At 43.2% G+C, this 16,794-nt stretch overlaps 1 protein-coding gene across 3 annotated transcripts in view; it reads right to left on the bottom strand.

Annotated features, from left to right (window-relative positions):
• LOC126076684 (mastermind-like protein 3) overlaps positions 1 to 16,794 on the bottom strand; it is a 24,755-nt gene extending 7,961 nt beyond the window's left edge. Inside the window, exons 1-3 of one of the 3 annotated variants that reach the window (XM_049885248.1) lie at positions 11,250 to 16,794; positions 8,608 to 8,697; positions 6,609 to 6,693 (exon numbers count right to left, since the gene is read on the bottom strand). In XM_049885248.1, the coding sequence (XP_049741205.1) occupies positions 6,609 to 6,693; positions 8,608 to 8,697; positions 11,250 to 11,423 (349 nt within the window). In that variant the 5' untranslated portion in view covers positions 11,424 to 16,794. The remainder of the gene's footprint in view (positions 1 to 6,608; positions 6,694 to 8,607; positions 8,698 to 11,249) is intronic. The other 2 variants (XM_049885250.1, XM_049885249.1) reach the window with 2 other exon arrangements.

Here is a 16,794-nt window from a genome sequence, read left to right as displayed (position 1 = left end):
GACGGGAAATTTTTTGGATCCACTCTGTTGACTCCCACATGCTCCAGGTTCTTGGCTTCTTAACATGTCAGTGCCAACTGGCCACCTTCCGGAGTGAGAAAAAGAAATCCTCCCGCTATTTGCTGCTTGGCAATGAACTTCATGCATCTCTCCAAAAAAGTCCACAACTAAATCGGCAACGATGACTTCTCTGGACAGATTGCTAACGCGATTTTAACAATGCTGTTGAAGAGGTGGCCACAGTATCAATGCCAAGTCACTTGACCCTAATTAGGCATTTGAGTGAGTCCCTCTTCACATGTTTTTGGGAAATTTCCAAACTGACCAGGAGACTGGAAATGTCACCTTTAGAAGACTAGTCGATGTTGTAACGGCCTGGGAGGTGCACAGGAATGGATTTTTCTGTGTCCCTGCTAATGATTAAGTCTGTGAGAAAAAGAAAAATAGTTTTTCCTGGACATTTAGAGAAGATGTATCAGAGCCAATCGATACTATAAGCAAATTTTATCCCACCTTGGACCTGTGATGAGAAACCAGATGAGAAGAGTCTAACCTTGTTAACCCTGGCACCATGGCAGATAACTGAAGCGTGTTTTTGTCTTCCTGATGGGGTTATTGATTTCTGAGCAGCAAATATGTCTCCATATTTTCTTTCTTTCTTTAAGAAAGAAAATTACAGGAATTTTGATTATGAGTTAAGTTTTTGTAGCTTGAGATCAATATCATGCTGCTTTGGAAAATGAAATGGTTACTGCGGGAAAACCAGAAAGGTGTGGGGAAGAGTGTCCTTAGAAATGTTTCAATGGTTTGTTTTAAGCTTAATTATGCCTAAATGAGTTAAAAAAAAAAATAAACGCAAAAGTCCCTGGTAAACAACAGATGGTAGTTTATACTGCCACTTGCAATCTTGTTATAAGGTTTTGAGACCTTAGTGACTAAATCTGTATTGACCGCGTGGCCAATCTGATCAACTGTGGTGAAATGGGTTATTGAGTTGTTTATAAAAAAAGGCTAGGGGAAAAATATTGCTGACTCAGAGATTGATGGGATGGATCCAAATTATATAAACAGACTACTGGGCTGCTGGAAATAGACGATAGAACTTTCATAATTTGTACACTTTTGTTGCGTGTTTATAATGGACATATTGAAGCAGAGGGACCGGATATCGTCTGGACTAATTTTGCGAATGAGAAATAGGGATCTTTTTTCAGAGGACAGAGATGCTGCAATGCCCTCTAACAGGTATTGCAACATTAATCCAAGCCAACCTTCATTTTCACTCAGTGTAAATGACTGTACTATCTAGATGTAATTTTATTTAAAAAAGCCATTTAAAAAATCAGCAATCAGCAATTATATTTTAAACTTGAGAAACAAAAGCCTTTCATTAATCTAGCTTTTTACGTCTTCAGTAATTTTAAATATACAAAGGAAAAAAACTCAAATGCACCCCAAGAACTGCCTTCAGTCTTTATCTGATTACTACACATATGTTAAACACCAGGCTATTACTACTTCTTCCTTTTTTCTGGCTATAACAGATATTTTCGTAAGACACTGTAGTCAGATTAATTTTCTTGTCTGCTGGTTAATACCACAATGTCAAAGAAAATCTTCCATTTTCAAAATGAAATGATAATATGCAATTTTTGTCCTAGAAGGCCTATGTTCTATTTTCACTCACAAGAAGCTTATATTTTTGAAAAATAAGCATTTCCCCACAGGCATGTAACATCGCCCAGAGGCACAAAACTCAAGGAGAGATAGTTACTAAGAACTTTGAAATGTATACTGGTGAGGGGATGGTATAGGAGCGGCATGCAAGTTACTCCTGACAGTACTGCTCTCCAAGGGCAATATTTTTATCTATCAATTTGCTGTTTTCCCAGATGTATACCACCATGAGATTGAGGGTGTCAGTAAACTATATAAGAATATTGAAGGTAGAAAAAAATGATCATATTTCAAATCAATCAGCTGAGGGATCCTAAATGTCACTAGTCATAGGCTAATGCTTACTTACGTGCAGCTGGGTTTTTTACGTTGATTACCTGTGATGTGGGGTTTTATAAAAGTTCAAGAAATAAAGCTTTTAAATTGGACCCAACCAGGCCCATAAAACAAAATGAGACTAAAGGGGCACACCAGCCCAGGGGCAAGGACTAGAAGGCAGGAGGGAACAGGAAAGCTGGTAATAGGGAACCCAAGGTTGAGAAGGGAGAGTGTTGACATGTCATGGGGTTATTAACCAATATCACAATGTGTACTGTTTAATGAGAAACTAGTTTGTTCTGTAAACCTTTGTCTAAAGTACAATTAAAAAAAAAAAAGAAATTGGACCCAAAGCACTCAGAATAGCATATTCAAAAATATGTCTATGTTCCATAATGCAGAGGAATGATTAAATTTTGTTTGATCCCTTTATTCAAAATAATAATAATAAATGAGTTATGAACCTAGAAAACTGAAAGGACGCTATGCCAGGTTAATCAGATTTTTATGTTTCTAAAGCACTGTCCCTTGACCAGCAACATCAGCAGCACCTGGGAACTTGTTAGAGAAGCAAATTCTCAGGACCCCTGGCAGACCCAGTCAATCAGAAAACCCCTGGGGTGGGGCCCAGCCGCCTGTGTGTTAACAAGCTCCGCGGTGAATGTGACGCAGGCCGAAGTGAGAGAACTACAGGTGGAAGTGAAGGAACTACAGGCGGAAGTGAGAGAACTACAGGCGTACAGGGAGGGCATCTGTAACAGAAACTGCATGTGTAAGAACAGCTATTCCATTCTCTTCCCCACCATGACAAAATAAGGAACAGAATTCTTCAAAGAATGCCAGCACAGATTTAGTGCACAGAATACCCGAGGATAGTTCAATCCCTTTTGTCCTTCCGATGTCAAATCCGAAGACATCTAGAGTGATATAAAATGAACAGAGTCCCACGGTGGAAGGGAATGGTAGTGCTCAGCTCTAGGAGCCTCACAAGCACTGTTTGGTGAGAGCCAGCAGTAGACATCAGTGGTGTTCAGACTTTTAAACCACAATCCACAGTATGAAACATATTTTACATTATAATCCAGTATATGCACCCGGGTTTATACCAGAATTAAAAGATTCCCTTACTGTGATATGCTTTGATAATTTCTTTTCTATTGTGTTTCATTAAAAAAAAATGTTGATTGTGACCTATTAAATTGTTTTTACAACCTACTAATGTGTTGCAAACCAAAGGTGAATAAATGCTACCCTATATAAAAAAAAAAAAAAATTTTTTTTTTTTTTTTTTTAGTATCAGAGGAGCTCTGGTGGTGCTGTGGTTAAGAGCTTGGCTGCTAACCCAAAGGTGGGCAGTTCAAATCTACCAGCTGCTCCTTGGGAACCCTATGGCACAGTTCTATTCTGTCCTACAGGGTCACTATAGAATCGACGCAGTGGCAACGAGCTTTTGGGTTACCCTATATCAGGAATTTTTTATCCAGTGGTGTCACTAGGGGTAATGGTGTCACCCCCCGCCCCGCGGACCTCCTCTGTTACCAGACCATACCGAATCCTTAGTAATGCTTTTTGTACTGATGTAACCTAAATCATAATTCCTGTATATCACTCTTTCTTTTCCTTTAATTACTACTTCATTCTCAAAAAAGTTATTGATAAAGGTTCACAGATACTAATTACCACAATATTGTAGCTAAAACACCAGAAAATTTTTACAAAATCAGTGACTATAAAAACAGCAGCAGCAACGAAAACAACAGCGGGTGCTTGTAGCACGTACAAATACAACTGTCATTCAAAGCATCCTTGTAATTGGGTAACAATGACAGCTCTGATCAGAGGGCATTAAAACCTGCTGTCACCACGTCGATTCCGACTCATAGCAACCCTATAGGACACAGTAGAACTGCTCCATGGGGTTTCCAAAGAGCGGCTAGTGGATTCAAACTGCCGACCTTTAGTTAGCAGCTAAGCTCTTAACCGCTTCGCCACCAGGGCTCCAAACGTTCAAATAGTAAATTAGCATAGAGTTTTAGCCTTGTAGGTATATGGATACATGTGAGATGGGGCTTACAAAAATGTTTTTGTTGTTAAAACTAACTACAGGGATGTTTTATAAAAATTATAAATTTCTGCTGAAACACTGCACAAAAATTTTATGGTCATTTTGGTGTCACCCCCTCTAACAGTGTCACCCGGTGTGGTCCACACCCCCTGCACCCTCCTAGTGACGCTGTTTTTACCCAGTTTATTAATAAGGCTTAGGAAGGTCTGTCACCCTTGTGATATGATACACAAAGTTTGTATATATTTACATGTATGCATATTTCTGCAGAAGGGGCTTCATAGCTTCTGGTAGATTCTTTTATTTTTGTTGTTGCTGCCAGTGTTTTTTTTTTTTTTTTTTAAATCTTATTGTGCCTTAGGTGAAAGTTTACGGCGCAAATTAGTTTCTCATTCAAAAATTTATACACAAATTGTTCTGTGACATTGGTTGCAATCCCCACATTGTGTCACCACTCTCCCCCTTTGCCTTTCCACCCTGGGTTCCGTGTCCATTTGTCCAGGTTTCCTGTCCCTTCCTGCCTTCTCATCCTTCGCTTTTGGGTAGGTGTCAACCACTTAGTCTCGTATACTTGACTGAACTAAGAAGCATGTTTCTCACGTGTGTTATTTTTTGTTTTATAAGGCTGTCTAATCTTTGGCTGAAAGGAGGACTTCGGGAGTGGATTCAGTTCTGAGTTAGCAAGGTGTTCTGGTGGATTTTTTAATTTTTATTGTACTTTAGGTGAAGGTATTCAGAACAAACTAGCTTCTCATTAAACAGTACACATACTATTTTATGACACTGGTTGCCAACCCCACGACATGTCAACACTCCCCCTTTTCAACCTTGGGTTCCCTATTACCAGCTTTCCTGTTCCCTCCTGCCTTCTAGCCTTTGCCCCTGGGCTAGTGTGCCCCTTTAGTCTTGTTTTGTTTTATGGGCCTGTCCAATCTTTCGCTGAAGGGTGAACCTCCTGAGTGAGTTCATTACTGAGCTGAAAGGGTGTCCGGGGGCGATACTCTCAGGGTTTCTCCAGTCTCCATCAGGCTGTTCTGGAAGATTCTTAAAGGCATCAGTAACACTCAAGGAATTAGGACACATTGCTCTAGGTCCAACAAGAAAGGTAGAGGATGGGAATTAGGATTTCTGTTGTCTGTTGTTGTGTGCTGTTGAGCCGAGAGCGGCCTCATGTGACCGAGTAGGACTGCCCCATAGAGTTTCCTAGGTGGGAGAAAAATGTGGCAGTCTCTTCTGTAAAGATTTACAGCCTTGGAAATCCTATGGGGCAGTTCTGCTCTGTCCTGTAGGGTCGCTATGAGTTGGAATTGATGCCAATGGCTTTGGTGTTTTTTATAAATCTTTACGGGAGGAGATTACCACGTCATTTCTCCCGTGGAGTGGCTGGTGGGTTTGAACCACCAAGCTTTTGGTTAGCAGGAGAGCACCTAACCACTGCACCACCAGGGCTGAAAACTCCTGTGGATGAGATTGGGAAGGGTCCTCAGGTCATGTCATATAAGACCCTCAAGGGCTCTTTCCACTGCAGATGGGAGGGTCTGAGATTTGAGTGGCTCTTCTATATTTACAAAGGAAGGACAGCACTGGGCCCACAGCACACCCACTGCTACTAGGGTCATGAGTCAGGAATTCCCCAAAAGGCAACAGGATCAAGAGAGGGCAATTGGCCTCAAGGCCCTCTTTGTCTTCTATATTCAGAAGAAGATCAGTGGTTGCTGCAAGCCAGATTCTTCCACTTGGGCTGTTAGAAGTGAGGGCTTTGGCCAGCTGACCTGATGAGATTAGCAAGAGAGAAGCCACACAGGATTTCCCCCCTGTAGTCATTAAAATGACGATCTAGCCATCAACAAGGCTGATATTGGGCCAAGAGTATGTTCTTAAGACCAGACCAGATCAATTGCCATCAAGTCAATTCTGACTCATAGTGACCCTATAGGACAGAGTAAAATTGCCTCAGAGAGTTTCCAAGGAGCGGCTCATGAATTCAAACTGCTGACCTTTTGGTCGGCAACCAAGCTCTTAACCACTGCACCACCAGGGCTCCAGTATGTCCTTACTGGTTGCTAAACTATCAAAATATTTCTGTACCACAAATGAAGTGTGGAAGCCCTAGTGGTGTAGTGGTTAAGAGCTATGGCTGCTAACTAAAAGGTCAGCAGTTTCAATCTACCAGGCGCTCCTTGGAAACCCTATGGGGCAGTTCTACTCTGTCCTGTAGGGTTGCTATGAGTCAGAATCAACTTGGTGGCAATGGGTTTGATTTTCTGGTACAGTTAAAGAGCAATGCCCTAGTCCCTGAGAGTCCCCCTCCTCACAGCCACCCAGACTCCTCCCCTGAGCCCCTCAAGGGCATCTCCAGGGTCCAGAAACCAAAAGTTTAATGCCTGGCACAGGTGGAGGCCTCAGGAATCCATCCCATTGGTTGTTAAATACTTTGATTATTACTTGGGCATAAAAACGGCATTATAAGGCAGTGTCACTGGCTACACATTGACTTACACATTCCGAGTGGAAGGTATAAAACGGAAGATGTGTGCTCTGGCCTCACCTTGAAATTGATTGACCTGCTGCACTGGGTACGGGTTCCGCTGTTGTTGGAGGTGCTGCCGGGGTAAGTGGGACTGCTGCAGCTGCTGGAACAACAGAGGAAATGGGGGTGAGATGGGGAAAGAGCGTGCAGTTAAATAGCCTGGCAGTTCTAGGTGGGCAGGTTTTGCTTTTTTTTTTTTTAAAGAGAATATTTTATTGAAGAATGTCAAGCATACAGATTAGTGCATAAATCCCAAATGTACAGTTTGATCCATTTTCACAAAATGAACACACTCCAGCACCCAGCACCCAGATCGAGAAAAAGAACATTGCCTGAAACCCCTCATGTCCATTTCTAGCCAGTACCCTCCCTCAGACCCAGGGCAAACCACTATCCTAACTTTTAACAACACAGATTAGTTATAAGGAGCCCTGGTGATGAAATGGTTAAGGGCTTGGCTGCTGACCAAAAGTCTGGCAGTTCAAACCCACCCAGTGGCTCCATGCAGGAAAACCTGGTGATCTGCTTCCATAAAGACCACAGCCTAGGAAACCGTATGGGGCAGTTCTCCTTTGTCACATGGGGTCTCTATGAGTTGAAAATCGACTCAACTGGCATCTAACTTCAATAACAGGTTAGTTATATGGAAATAAATCTTTGGTGTCTGGCTTTTTGCATTCATCACTGTATTTGTGAGATTCATCCGTGTTAAGTATGTGTGTTGTTCATTCTCACTGTTGAATAATATTCCATCACATGAATATACCATAACGTATTTAGCCATTTCACTGGTGATGGTCATTTAGGGTGCTTCCGGTTTGGGGCTGTCATGACTACAGCTGCTCTGACCCTCCCTGTACATGCCTTTGGTGAACATACATACTCACTCTGATGCATCATAAGGAATGCTGACGGAGGGAGGTCCTCACTCAAAGGGAAAAGCAACTAATTGTTAATGACCTAAGTAGATGCTTCGGGCAGAGGAAGACTGGATTTTCTGGGGCGGTAAAAAAGGATCTTACTCCTGTGAGGCCACACTGCCTGTAAAATATATTTCTACAAGCAAGACATACAGCATTTGGTAACTGGGGGAAAACGTGTGGGACTCCCCAGATACCAGGAGCCAGGGGCCATGCATTTCAGTCTTCTCCCACTCATGGAAATTCTGCACTGCTATCGTGGTAACCAGTATACTGGAGAAGCTATTACGATCATTATCATGCTGCTTGTGAAAAGGGAGAGAAAACAGGAGTGAGGTGGAAAGAGCAGAGAAAGGGGCTTTCAGTTCTAGGTCTGCCATCAAGTAGCAGCGTGACCTTCAGCCTGTCATTTAACCTCCTTTCTGCAGCTGGTGAATATTCATTAAGCACCTTTCATCTGCAGGGGCTACAGAGAACATACAACAAGGTCGCTGCTCTTCAGAGTGTTCATTATAAAAATAACACACACTGACCATTTCTTAATGCATGTGATTATTTCTATTTCTTCCTTTTGTTTTTGTTCCCAGGCAGCCCTGTGATTTTCTTTCTTTCCTCCCCACTCCCCACAAGGCACAAAACTGTTGAAACTGATTAATTAATTACATTAAAGTGTAGACAAACCACGCTAATCTTTTAGGCAGCAATAAAGGCATTACTGAGAGTAAGTTGAATATTTAAAAGCCTCTCCTCAGCCAAACTTCCCATATTAAATAAGAAAATTAATTGTCCCCCTTACAGTGAGGACTAATCCTGAGGTAGCCTGTGGTGGGTTGCGGTGCAGCCAGCCCTGAACCAGGAGCCAGCAGACCCGGATTCCAGTCCCGGGCCTGCCTCTCTAGCTCTGTGATCCGGATAAATCATACATATGACCTCAGTTTCCTCATATATGACATGATGGGACTTCATGATATCTAATGTTCCTTCAGATCTAAAATTCTAAGTTCTGTCGAACCTTTGTGAATGGATGAGAGGTGACATATTCTGAACTCTGGCAGACCAAGGCATTAAATGTTAATTCAGTCCTACTTTCAACCTACCGTGCTCTGATTTCCAAGTCCATTGAGAATCCTTTTAAAGTTCCCAAAGATATGCAGGATCCCCCATCCTCCTGTTTTTCCTTGGGAAACCTGAGGGGTTTAAATCCACTGTTGCCAATATGCGTTAATTAGGGCACTTTTCAATCCTGTAGAGACCAAGACAAATCAGCTTGGGATAGATGTGGCAACGTTCATTCTCAAAGCAAAGAGTTGAGAGCCTACCACGGGTAGACCCCTAGGATAACTAGCTGCTGTGGACTCGATTCGGACTCATGGTGACACGTGTGTCAGAGTAGAACTGTGCTCCATAGGGTTTTCACTGGCTGATTTTTCAGAATTAGATCAGCAGGTCTTTCTTCTGAGGTGTCGCTGGGTGGACTCAAACCTCCAGCCTTTTGGTCAGTAGCCAAGTGCATTAACCATGTGTAACAGCCAGGGACTCCAGACCCCCAGATAGTCTGCATACATGAGCACTGTCTCTCCAGATGCAGGGAAGATGCATGTAATACACTGACTAGAGCTTTTTAAACGCAGTATCTGTTTCACTTCTGATGGCTGGCACATGTGGCCGCAGCTCTTACATCATATTCCTGGGCACCAGTGGCCTGTGACAGGTCGCCACACACATCTGCGTGCGGAATATAGCTGCCAAAGAATTTCGCACACATCTTTCCTCAGCCCCTCATTATCTCCTGATGCACCCAGTTGTTAAGGAATTCTACTCAGGTCATACCTTCCCATTCCCTCATCTTTTCTAAGGATGCGGTGCTCTATCTTCCTGTTTACTGGATTCTGAGGGTCCTCCTATCTCTTGCTTTCTAGTTTACATTATTTTATTATTTGGCTACATCTCTCTTTATCACACTCCTCCACCTCTCTCCTCATGCCCCGGGTCTGGTTTGAGTCCTGGGTCTGGCTGATCTCACTGAATGGGAACAGCCCTGCGCTCACATAACTGAGTTCTACCTGGTTGCCCTTGGTCCCCTCTGTGCCTCGGCCACAGCACACATATTGAAAGTCATCACTCAAAACTTTGGGCACACCTGAAATTCCCTGGGATTGGTTGAGGAGAGGATTTAGGAAACCCAGCTTCCCCTCAGTAGCTCCATTTATCACTGCCTGAGAGATTAGCATGGTTCCTTGCCACATGACTCATGCGGGGTGAGAGGGATAGAGCTTTGTTTGTACAATAGCTCCCAGGAGGCTGACTGACCTTGGTAAAAAAGGGAGATAATTACACAGCTGTACAGGAACACAAAAGCAAAAAAAAAAAAAAAGGAACGTAAGTGAATTGTGTTCAATGGTCCAATTTTTCTGTTTGGGGAATGACTGGCATTGCTTTGAAATGAAGCTTTTGGTTAGTAGGGACCTCGACATGCCTGTGCTCTACAGAGTATCTCGTATATATGTGGATGCTAGATAAATGTCCACAATTTTGATCCCATAAGGAACAGTCTAGAAGGGTAATTGTGGGACAGAGATTTGTTGGGCCTTGAGCCTTATATGACAACATCTCACCTCCTATAAGAGCCTGATGTGGTAGGTGCTTTGTGCGGGCCCCCACAGAAGCCACCACCTAGGGATAGCTCATAGAAGGTCTGGAGGCTTTCCCTGGGATAATACTAAATCAAGTGCTGATGTCTCTAAAAACAAAACAAATGGAAACCTACAGGAACAGCCCACAGGGAAGGCTTGCTCTCAAAGCTGGAGGGATAAGATGGCAAGGGTGGACAAAGATGCCTAAGGTAAAGCTTTATTTGCGTTAGGTCTTCCTTTAACTCAAAGATTTCCTGAGCTGTTTTTAAAAACTCTTGGGAATTTTCTTTAAGTTCATACCCTTTCTGTGACCGTAGTTCAGGTTTCTAGGTAGTTCTGCTGGCCCTGTTGTTCTGCTATTGTTCACCTTCCATTGTTCATGATCAATTTGACAGCATTCTCCTCAATCCCTCCTCCCACTACTTCTTTCCAAGAAACAACGTTCTCTGAATTATTTCTTTTTTCTTCATGCTAGAGATATGAGGGCTTATGAAGAATGTCAGTCAGCACCCGCCCCCCCCCGCCCCCGCCGCCAGCCCCTGCCACCCACTGTGTGCTGGTTACACAGAGCCCTGTATCAGAAACTAGAAGCAGTCAGGCTTCAATCAAAAAAATGTCTCTGGTAAATGGGCCTTCAAATGGATGGCTGAAGCCTCTTTTTTAAGAACCAATTCATTATAGGAAAACAGGGCTTAGAACCTGGTTTGTCTGGTTCGAACCCCTGGTGAGAACTTGCATTTCTAACAAGTTCCCAGGTGATGGTAGTGCTGCTGGTTAGGGACCAGTTCTGAGAACCATGAGTGGTCCTCAGTATTTACCATACCTAAGAATCACCAGCGGATCTTGTCAAAATGCAGATTGTGATTCAGTACATCCGGGGTGGAAATGCAAATTCTCAGCAGGGATTGGAGCTGGAATGAACAGACTTCAAGCCCTGTAGGAAAAAGCCTAACTGAAAGGGCTAAATTCTACAGGTTCTTCTGTGATCCTGGGTAATGCTAGACTGTTAGCATCTTGATGAAGGACATGAACTGTGACCTTCCGCAACAGCTGGTGCTGAGTAAATGCTCGCTGAATGGATGCATCACTCCACGGGTGCGTGTTACCTGCTCGGCCAGAATCTGCTGCTGCTGCTGTTGCTGCCTCTGCTCTCGCAGGAACTGTTGCTTCTGCTGCTCCATCAGCTGGGCCCGCTGATCCATGAGCATCTGCTTCATGATGGCTGCCTGCGGCTGGCTCCCCAGGAAGCCAGGACCCGCAGGGCTGGCTCCGGAGACCATGCCACCTGAGCCTGGGGGCACCGAGGACTGCAGGGGGCCTGTGGTCCTGGCAAGCCCGACCGGGTGCTGCTCCTGGGAGGGCAGGAAGAGAGAGATGCAAGGCGTCCACACAGAGTCTCGTTGTCATGTGAAGAGGAAGCAAAGGAGGAGGGAAACACAGGTCCTGAGCGGCACACATTGTATTTCCTTAAGAACATTCCAGTTAGTCCTCACACCCAGCCATTCTGCAGTGGAACTAAAGAGGCTACAGGAAGACAGTAACAGAGCATAGCTCTGGGAAATCTGGGGCCAAGTCCAGGGTGGTTCAGATGGGAGTTGGGACTGAGTAATGGCTAAGGACAGGGTTCCCCCAAAGGAAAGAGAAGAAGTCCTCAGGCTGGGCTCACCTTAAGTCTGGAATGTAGACATCCTGACCTTACCTGTTAGTTCTTACTGTCTACCCAGTCAGAATGGACTTCTTATCAGCAAGTAGGAGAAACATTTACAGAAGACTGCTGGAATTTATTAATCAACACATGTGATATTTGATGGATTCTAATTAATTGCAACATTTGACAGCTTTGGTACATACACACACACACACACACACACACACATATATAGATACAGATATAAAAGAAGTTGTTGATGGTGAGAGTTGGGAATAGTTTACACTGGCCAAAGCTATGCAATCTCCCAACATCTTTAAAAATAGGATTGTGTCTCATACGTCTGGGGTAATTTTAATGTGGGTGGGTGGGCTAAGTCTCTTGCTTCTATAATTATGTGTCAATCAGTTGAATGACAACAACTTCTAAGGACTGGTCCTTAGGGAACGCGAGGTGAAGTGGTTAAGGACTTAATCACCCATGGCCCAAGTCACTACTTAGAGAATGTGCTCAGAGGGAAGTCTGTGACAGCCAGACGGTGTAGACTGTTAGGGAAAAATGCCTGAAGAGAAGGATAAGAGTGCCTTAAGATTCAGTTTCTAGGAGTGGAGAGACACTTCCTTTTCCTGTTCCTTCTGCCAAGCACAGCTGGCAATGGCAAACACTGTCTGAACATCCCACAGCAATGTTCCTCCTAATTCATTGAAGTTTCAATCACCAGGGCTCCTTATGAGTGGCTCAGTACTGGGCAACAGAGGAAAGGGAGGGCAGCAAGCCTAAGCTGTGGGGAGTCGAATTCAGGACTGTTTGCCTCTTGGCTTGGCTGCTAACCAAAAGACCTGGTGATCTGCTCCCGTAAAGAATAAAACAAACCCTACCCAGTGCCATCGAGTTGAGTTTGACTCATAGCGACCCTATAGGACAGAGTAGAACTGGCCCATAGAGTTTCCAAGGAGTGCCTGGTGGATTTGAACTGCTGACCCTTTGGTTAGCAGCCTAGAAACCCCTATGGGGCAGTTCTACTCTGTCACATGGGGACCCTATGAGTCAGAATTGACAACACACAACAACAAGCCATTCATGCTTTTCTTTCCATCTATGAGATGCCTGAATGGCATGTTCTGTTGTTCTTCTTCCCTCCCTTCCCTCCATCCACCCAAACAAAACGAGCAAGCAAACAAATGGAAAATGTTAAATAAAACAAAACCCACAGCTCCTCTCACCTGGGAAACAATAGCAGAAGGTTAGTCAGTCCAGTAGCCCAGGTCACACAGCTAGTAAATGGAGAACCAGAAATAGAACACTGAACTTGATTCTAAATTCAGCGATCCTTCCACTTGTTGTTGTTGTTAGGTGCCATTGAGTTGGCTCCGACTCATAGCAACCCTATGCACAACAGAACGAAACACTGCCTGGTCCTAAGCCATCCTCACAATCGTTGTTATGCTTAAGCCCATTGTTGCGGCCACTGTGTCAGTCGTTGAGGGTCTTCCTCTTTTCTGCTGACCCTGTACTTTGCCAAACATGATGTCCTTCTCCAGAGGCTGATCCCTCCTGACAGTGACAACACGTCTGAAGTATGTAAGACGCAGTCTCGCCATCCTTGCTTCTAAGGAGCATTCTGGTTGTACTTCTTCCAGGACAGATTTATTCGTTCTTCTGGCAGTCCACGGCATACTCAACATTCTTCACCAACATCACAATTCAAAGGCATCAACTCTTCTTCGGTCTTCCTTATTCATTGTCCAGCTTTCACATGCATATGATGTGATTGAAAATACCATGGCTTGGGTCAGGCACACCTTAGTCTTCAAGGTGACATCTTTGCTCTTCAACACTTTGAAGAGGTCCTTTGCAGCAGATTTACCCAATGCAATGCGTCTTTTGATTTCTTGACTGCTGCTTCCATGGGTGTTGATTGTGGATCCAAGTAAAATGAAATCCTTGACAACTTCAATCTTTTCTCCATTTATTGTGATGTTGCTCATTGGTCCAGTTGTGAGGATTTTTGTTTTCTTTATGTTGAGGTGTAATCCATACTGAAGGCTGTGGTCTTTGATCTTCATTAGTAAGTGCTTCAAGTCCTCTTCACTTTCAGCAAGCAAGGTTGTGTCATCTGCATAATGCAGGTTGTTAATGAGTCTTCCTCCAATTTTGATGCCCCGTTCTTTTTCATATAGTCCAGCTTCTCGAATTATTTGCTCAGCATACAGATTGAATAGGTATGGTGAAAGTATACAACCCTGATGCATACCTTTCCTGACTTTAAACCAATCAGTATCCCCTTGTCCTGTCCGAACAACTGCCTCTCGATCTATGTAAAGGTTCCTCATGAGCACAATTAAGTGTTCTGGAATTCTCATTCTTTGCAACGTTATCCATAATTTGTTATGATCCACACAGTCGAATGCCTTTGCATAGTCAATAAAACACAGATAAACATCGTTCTGGTATTCTCTGCTTTCAGCCAGGATCCATTTGACCATCAGCAATGACATCCCTGGTTCCAAGTCCTCTTCTGAAACCAGCCTGAATTTCTGGCAGTTCCCTGTCAATATACTGCTGCAGCCGTTTTTGAATGATCTTCAGCGAAATTTTGCTTGCGTGTGATATTAATGATATTGTTCTATAATTTCCACATTCAGTTGGATCGCCTTTCTTGGGAATAGCCATAATGGACTCTTCCAGTCAGTTGGCCAGGAAGCTGTCTTCCATATTTCTTGGCATAGACGAGTAAGCACCTCCATCACTGCATCCGTTTGTTGAAACATCTCAATTGATATTCCATCAATTCCTGGAGCCTTGTTTTTCACCAATGCCTTCAGAGCAGCTTGGACTTCTTCCTTCAGTACCATCGGTTCCTGATCATATGCTACTTCTTGAAATGGTTGAACGTTGACTAATTCTTTTTGGTATAATGACTCTGTGTATTCTTTCCATCTTCTTTTGATGCTTCCTGCATCATTTAATATTTTCCCCATAGAATCCTTCACTATTGCAACTCGAGGCTTGAATTTTTTCTTCGATTCTTTCAGCTTGAGAAACACTGAGTGTGTTCTTCCTTTTTGGTTTTCCATTTCCAGCTCTTTGCACATGTCATTATAATACTTTACTTTGTCTTCTCGAGACGCCCTTTGAAATCTTCTGTTCAGTTCTTTTACTTCATGAATTCTTCCTTTTGCTTTAGCTGCTCGATGTTCGAGAGCAAGTTTCAGAGTCTCCTTTGACATCCATCTTGGTCTTTTCTTTCCTTCCTGTCTTTTCAATGACCTCTTCCGTTCTTCATGTATGATGTCCTTGATGTTGTTCCACAACTCGTCCGGTCTTCGGTCACCAGCGTTCAATGCGTCAAATCTATTCTTCAGATGATCTCTAAATTCAGGTGGGATACACTCAAGGTCATATTTTGGCTCTCGTGGACTTGCTCTGATTTTCTTCAGTTTCAGCTTGAACTTGCACATGAGCAATTGATGGTCTTTTCCACAGTCGGCCCCTGGCCTCGTTCTGACTATTGATATTGAGTTTTTACATCATCTCTTTCCACAGATGTAGTCAATTTGATTTCTGTGTGTTCCATCTGGTGAGGTCCATGTGTATAGTCACCATTCATGTTGGTGAAGAAAGGTATTTGCAATGAAGAAGTCATTGGTCTTGGAAAATTCTATAATTCGATCTCCAGCATTGTTTCTATCAGCAAGGCCATATTTTCCAACTACTGGTCCTTCTTTGTTTCCAACTTTCGCATTAAAATCACCAGTAATTATCGGTGCATCTTGATTGCATGTTCAATCAATTTCAGACTGCAGCAGCTAATAAAAATCTTCTATTTCTTCATCTTTGGCCCTACTGGTTGGTGCGTATATTTGAATAATAGTCATATTAACTGGTCTTCCTTGTAGGCATATCCTATCACTGACAGCGCTGTACTTCAGGATAGATCTTGAAACGTTCTTTTTGATGATGAATGCAACACCATTCCTCTTCAAGTTGTCATTCCCAGCATAGTAGACTATATGATTGTCCCATTCAAAATGGCCAGTACCAATCCATTTCAGTTCACTAATGCTTAGGATATCCATGTTTATGCATTCCATTTCATTTTTGACGATTTCCAATTTCCCTAGCTTCATACTTCGTACATTCCAGGTTCCAATTATTAATGGATGTTTGCTGCTGTTTCTTCTCATTTTGAGTCGTGCCACATCAGGAAATGAAGGTCCCGAAAGCTCGACTCCATCCACATCATTAAGGTTGACTCTACTTGGAGGAGGCTTTTCAGAAGTAGGCTGCCGGGTCCTTCTTCCTAGTCTGTCTTAGTCTGGAAGCTCACTGAAACCTGTCCTCCATGGGTGATCCTGCTGGTATCTGAATACTGGTGGCATACCTTCCAGCATCACAGCATCACAGCAACACGCAAGCCCCCACAGTATGACAAACTGACAGACACATGCGGGATCCTTCCATTAACACAGGCCATCCCCAGGCTATGGGTCACGATGCCAAATGTGCATCTCAGGATTGCCTGAAGATGCAATACAGTGTGTCTCCCATAAATCCACTTTGTTCTATTTTTCAAATGTATGTAAGCGCTGTTGCTGAAGTTAAGAAAAGTTAATGTAACCGTTTTTGTCTGTCTGCTTTTCTCAGTAAATGGACATTTATTAGGTAGAGAGCTAAGAAATATTTTCGATGTTAATAAAAAGACCTTAGGCTAAAAAACGCCAGGAACCTTTACGCTACCAGAAAGCTTACTTTCTGATGGACTCAGGCAGGGGTCTTGATATTTCAGGGTATTCCCTACCCTCTATTCTGATACTTGTCTGTTTTCTAACCCCTTCTTTCCAACGAGAAGAAGCTGTTTCTTGCCACCTTTTAGAGACAAATGGCTTATTGACTTAACACTTTAATTCACACGGAAATGTAGTTAACCAATCAGCAAAAATACAGATATATTTTCTGTATATACCAGTATATTTGATATATCAGTATATTTCATACCAAAT

Source organism: Elephas maximus, chromosome 5 (assembly GCF_024166365.1).
Source record: "Elephas maximus indicus isolate mEleMax1 chromosome 5, mEleMax1 primary haplotype, whole genome shotgun sequence".
Taxonomy (NCBI): Eukaryota; Metazoa; Chordata; class Mammalia; order Proboscidea; family Elephantidae; genus Elephas; species Elephas maximus.
The sequence above is the reverse complement of the archived record's forward strand: the minus strand, read 5'-3'. Positions and strand labels throughout refer to the sequence as shown.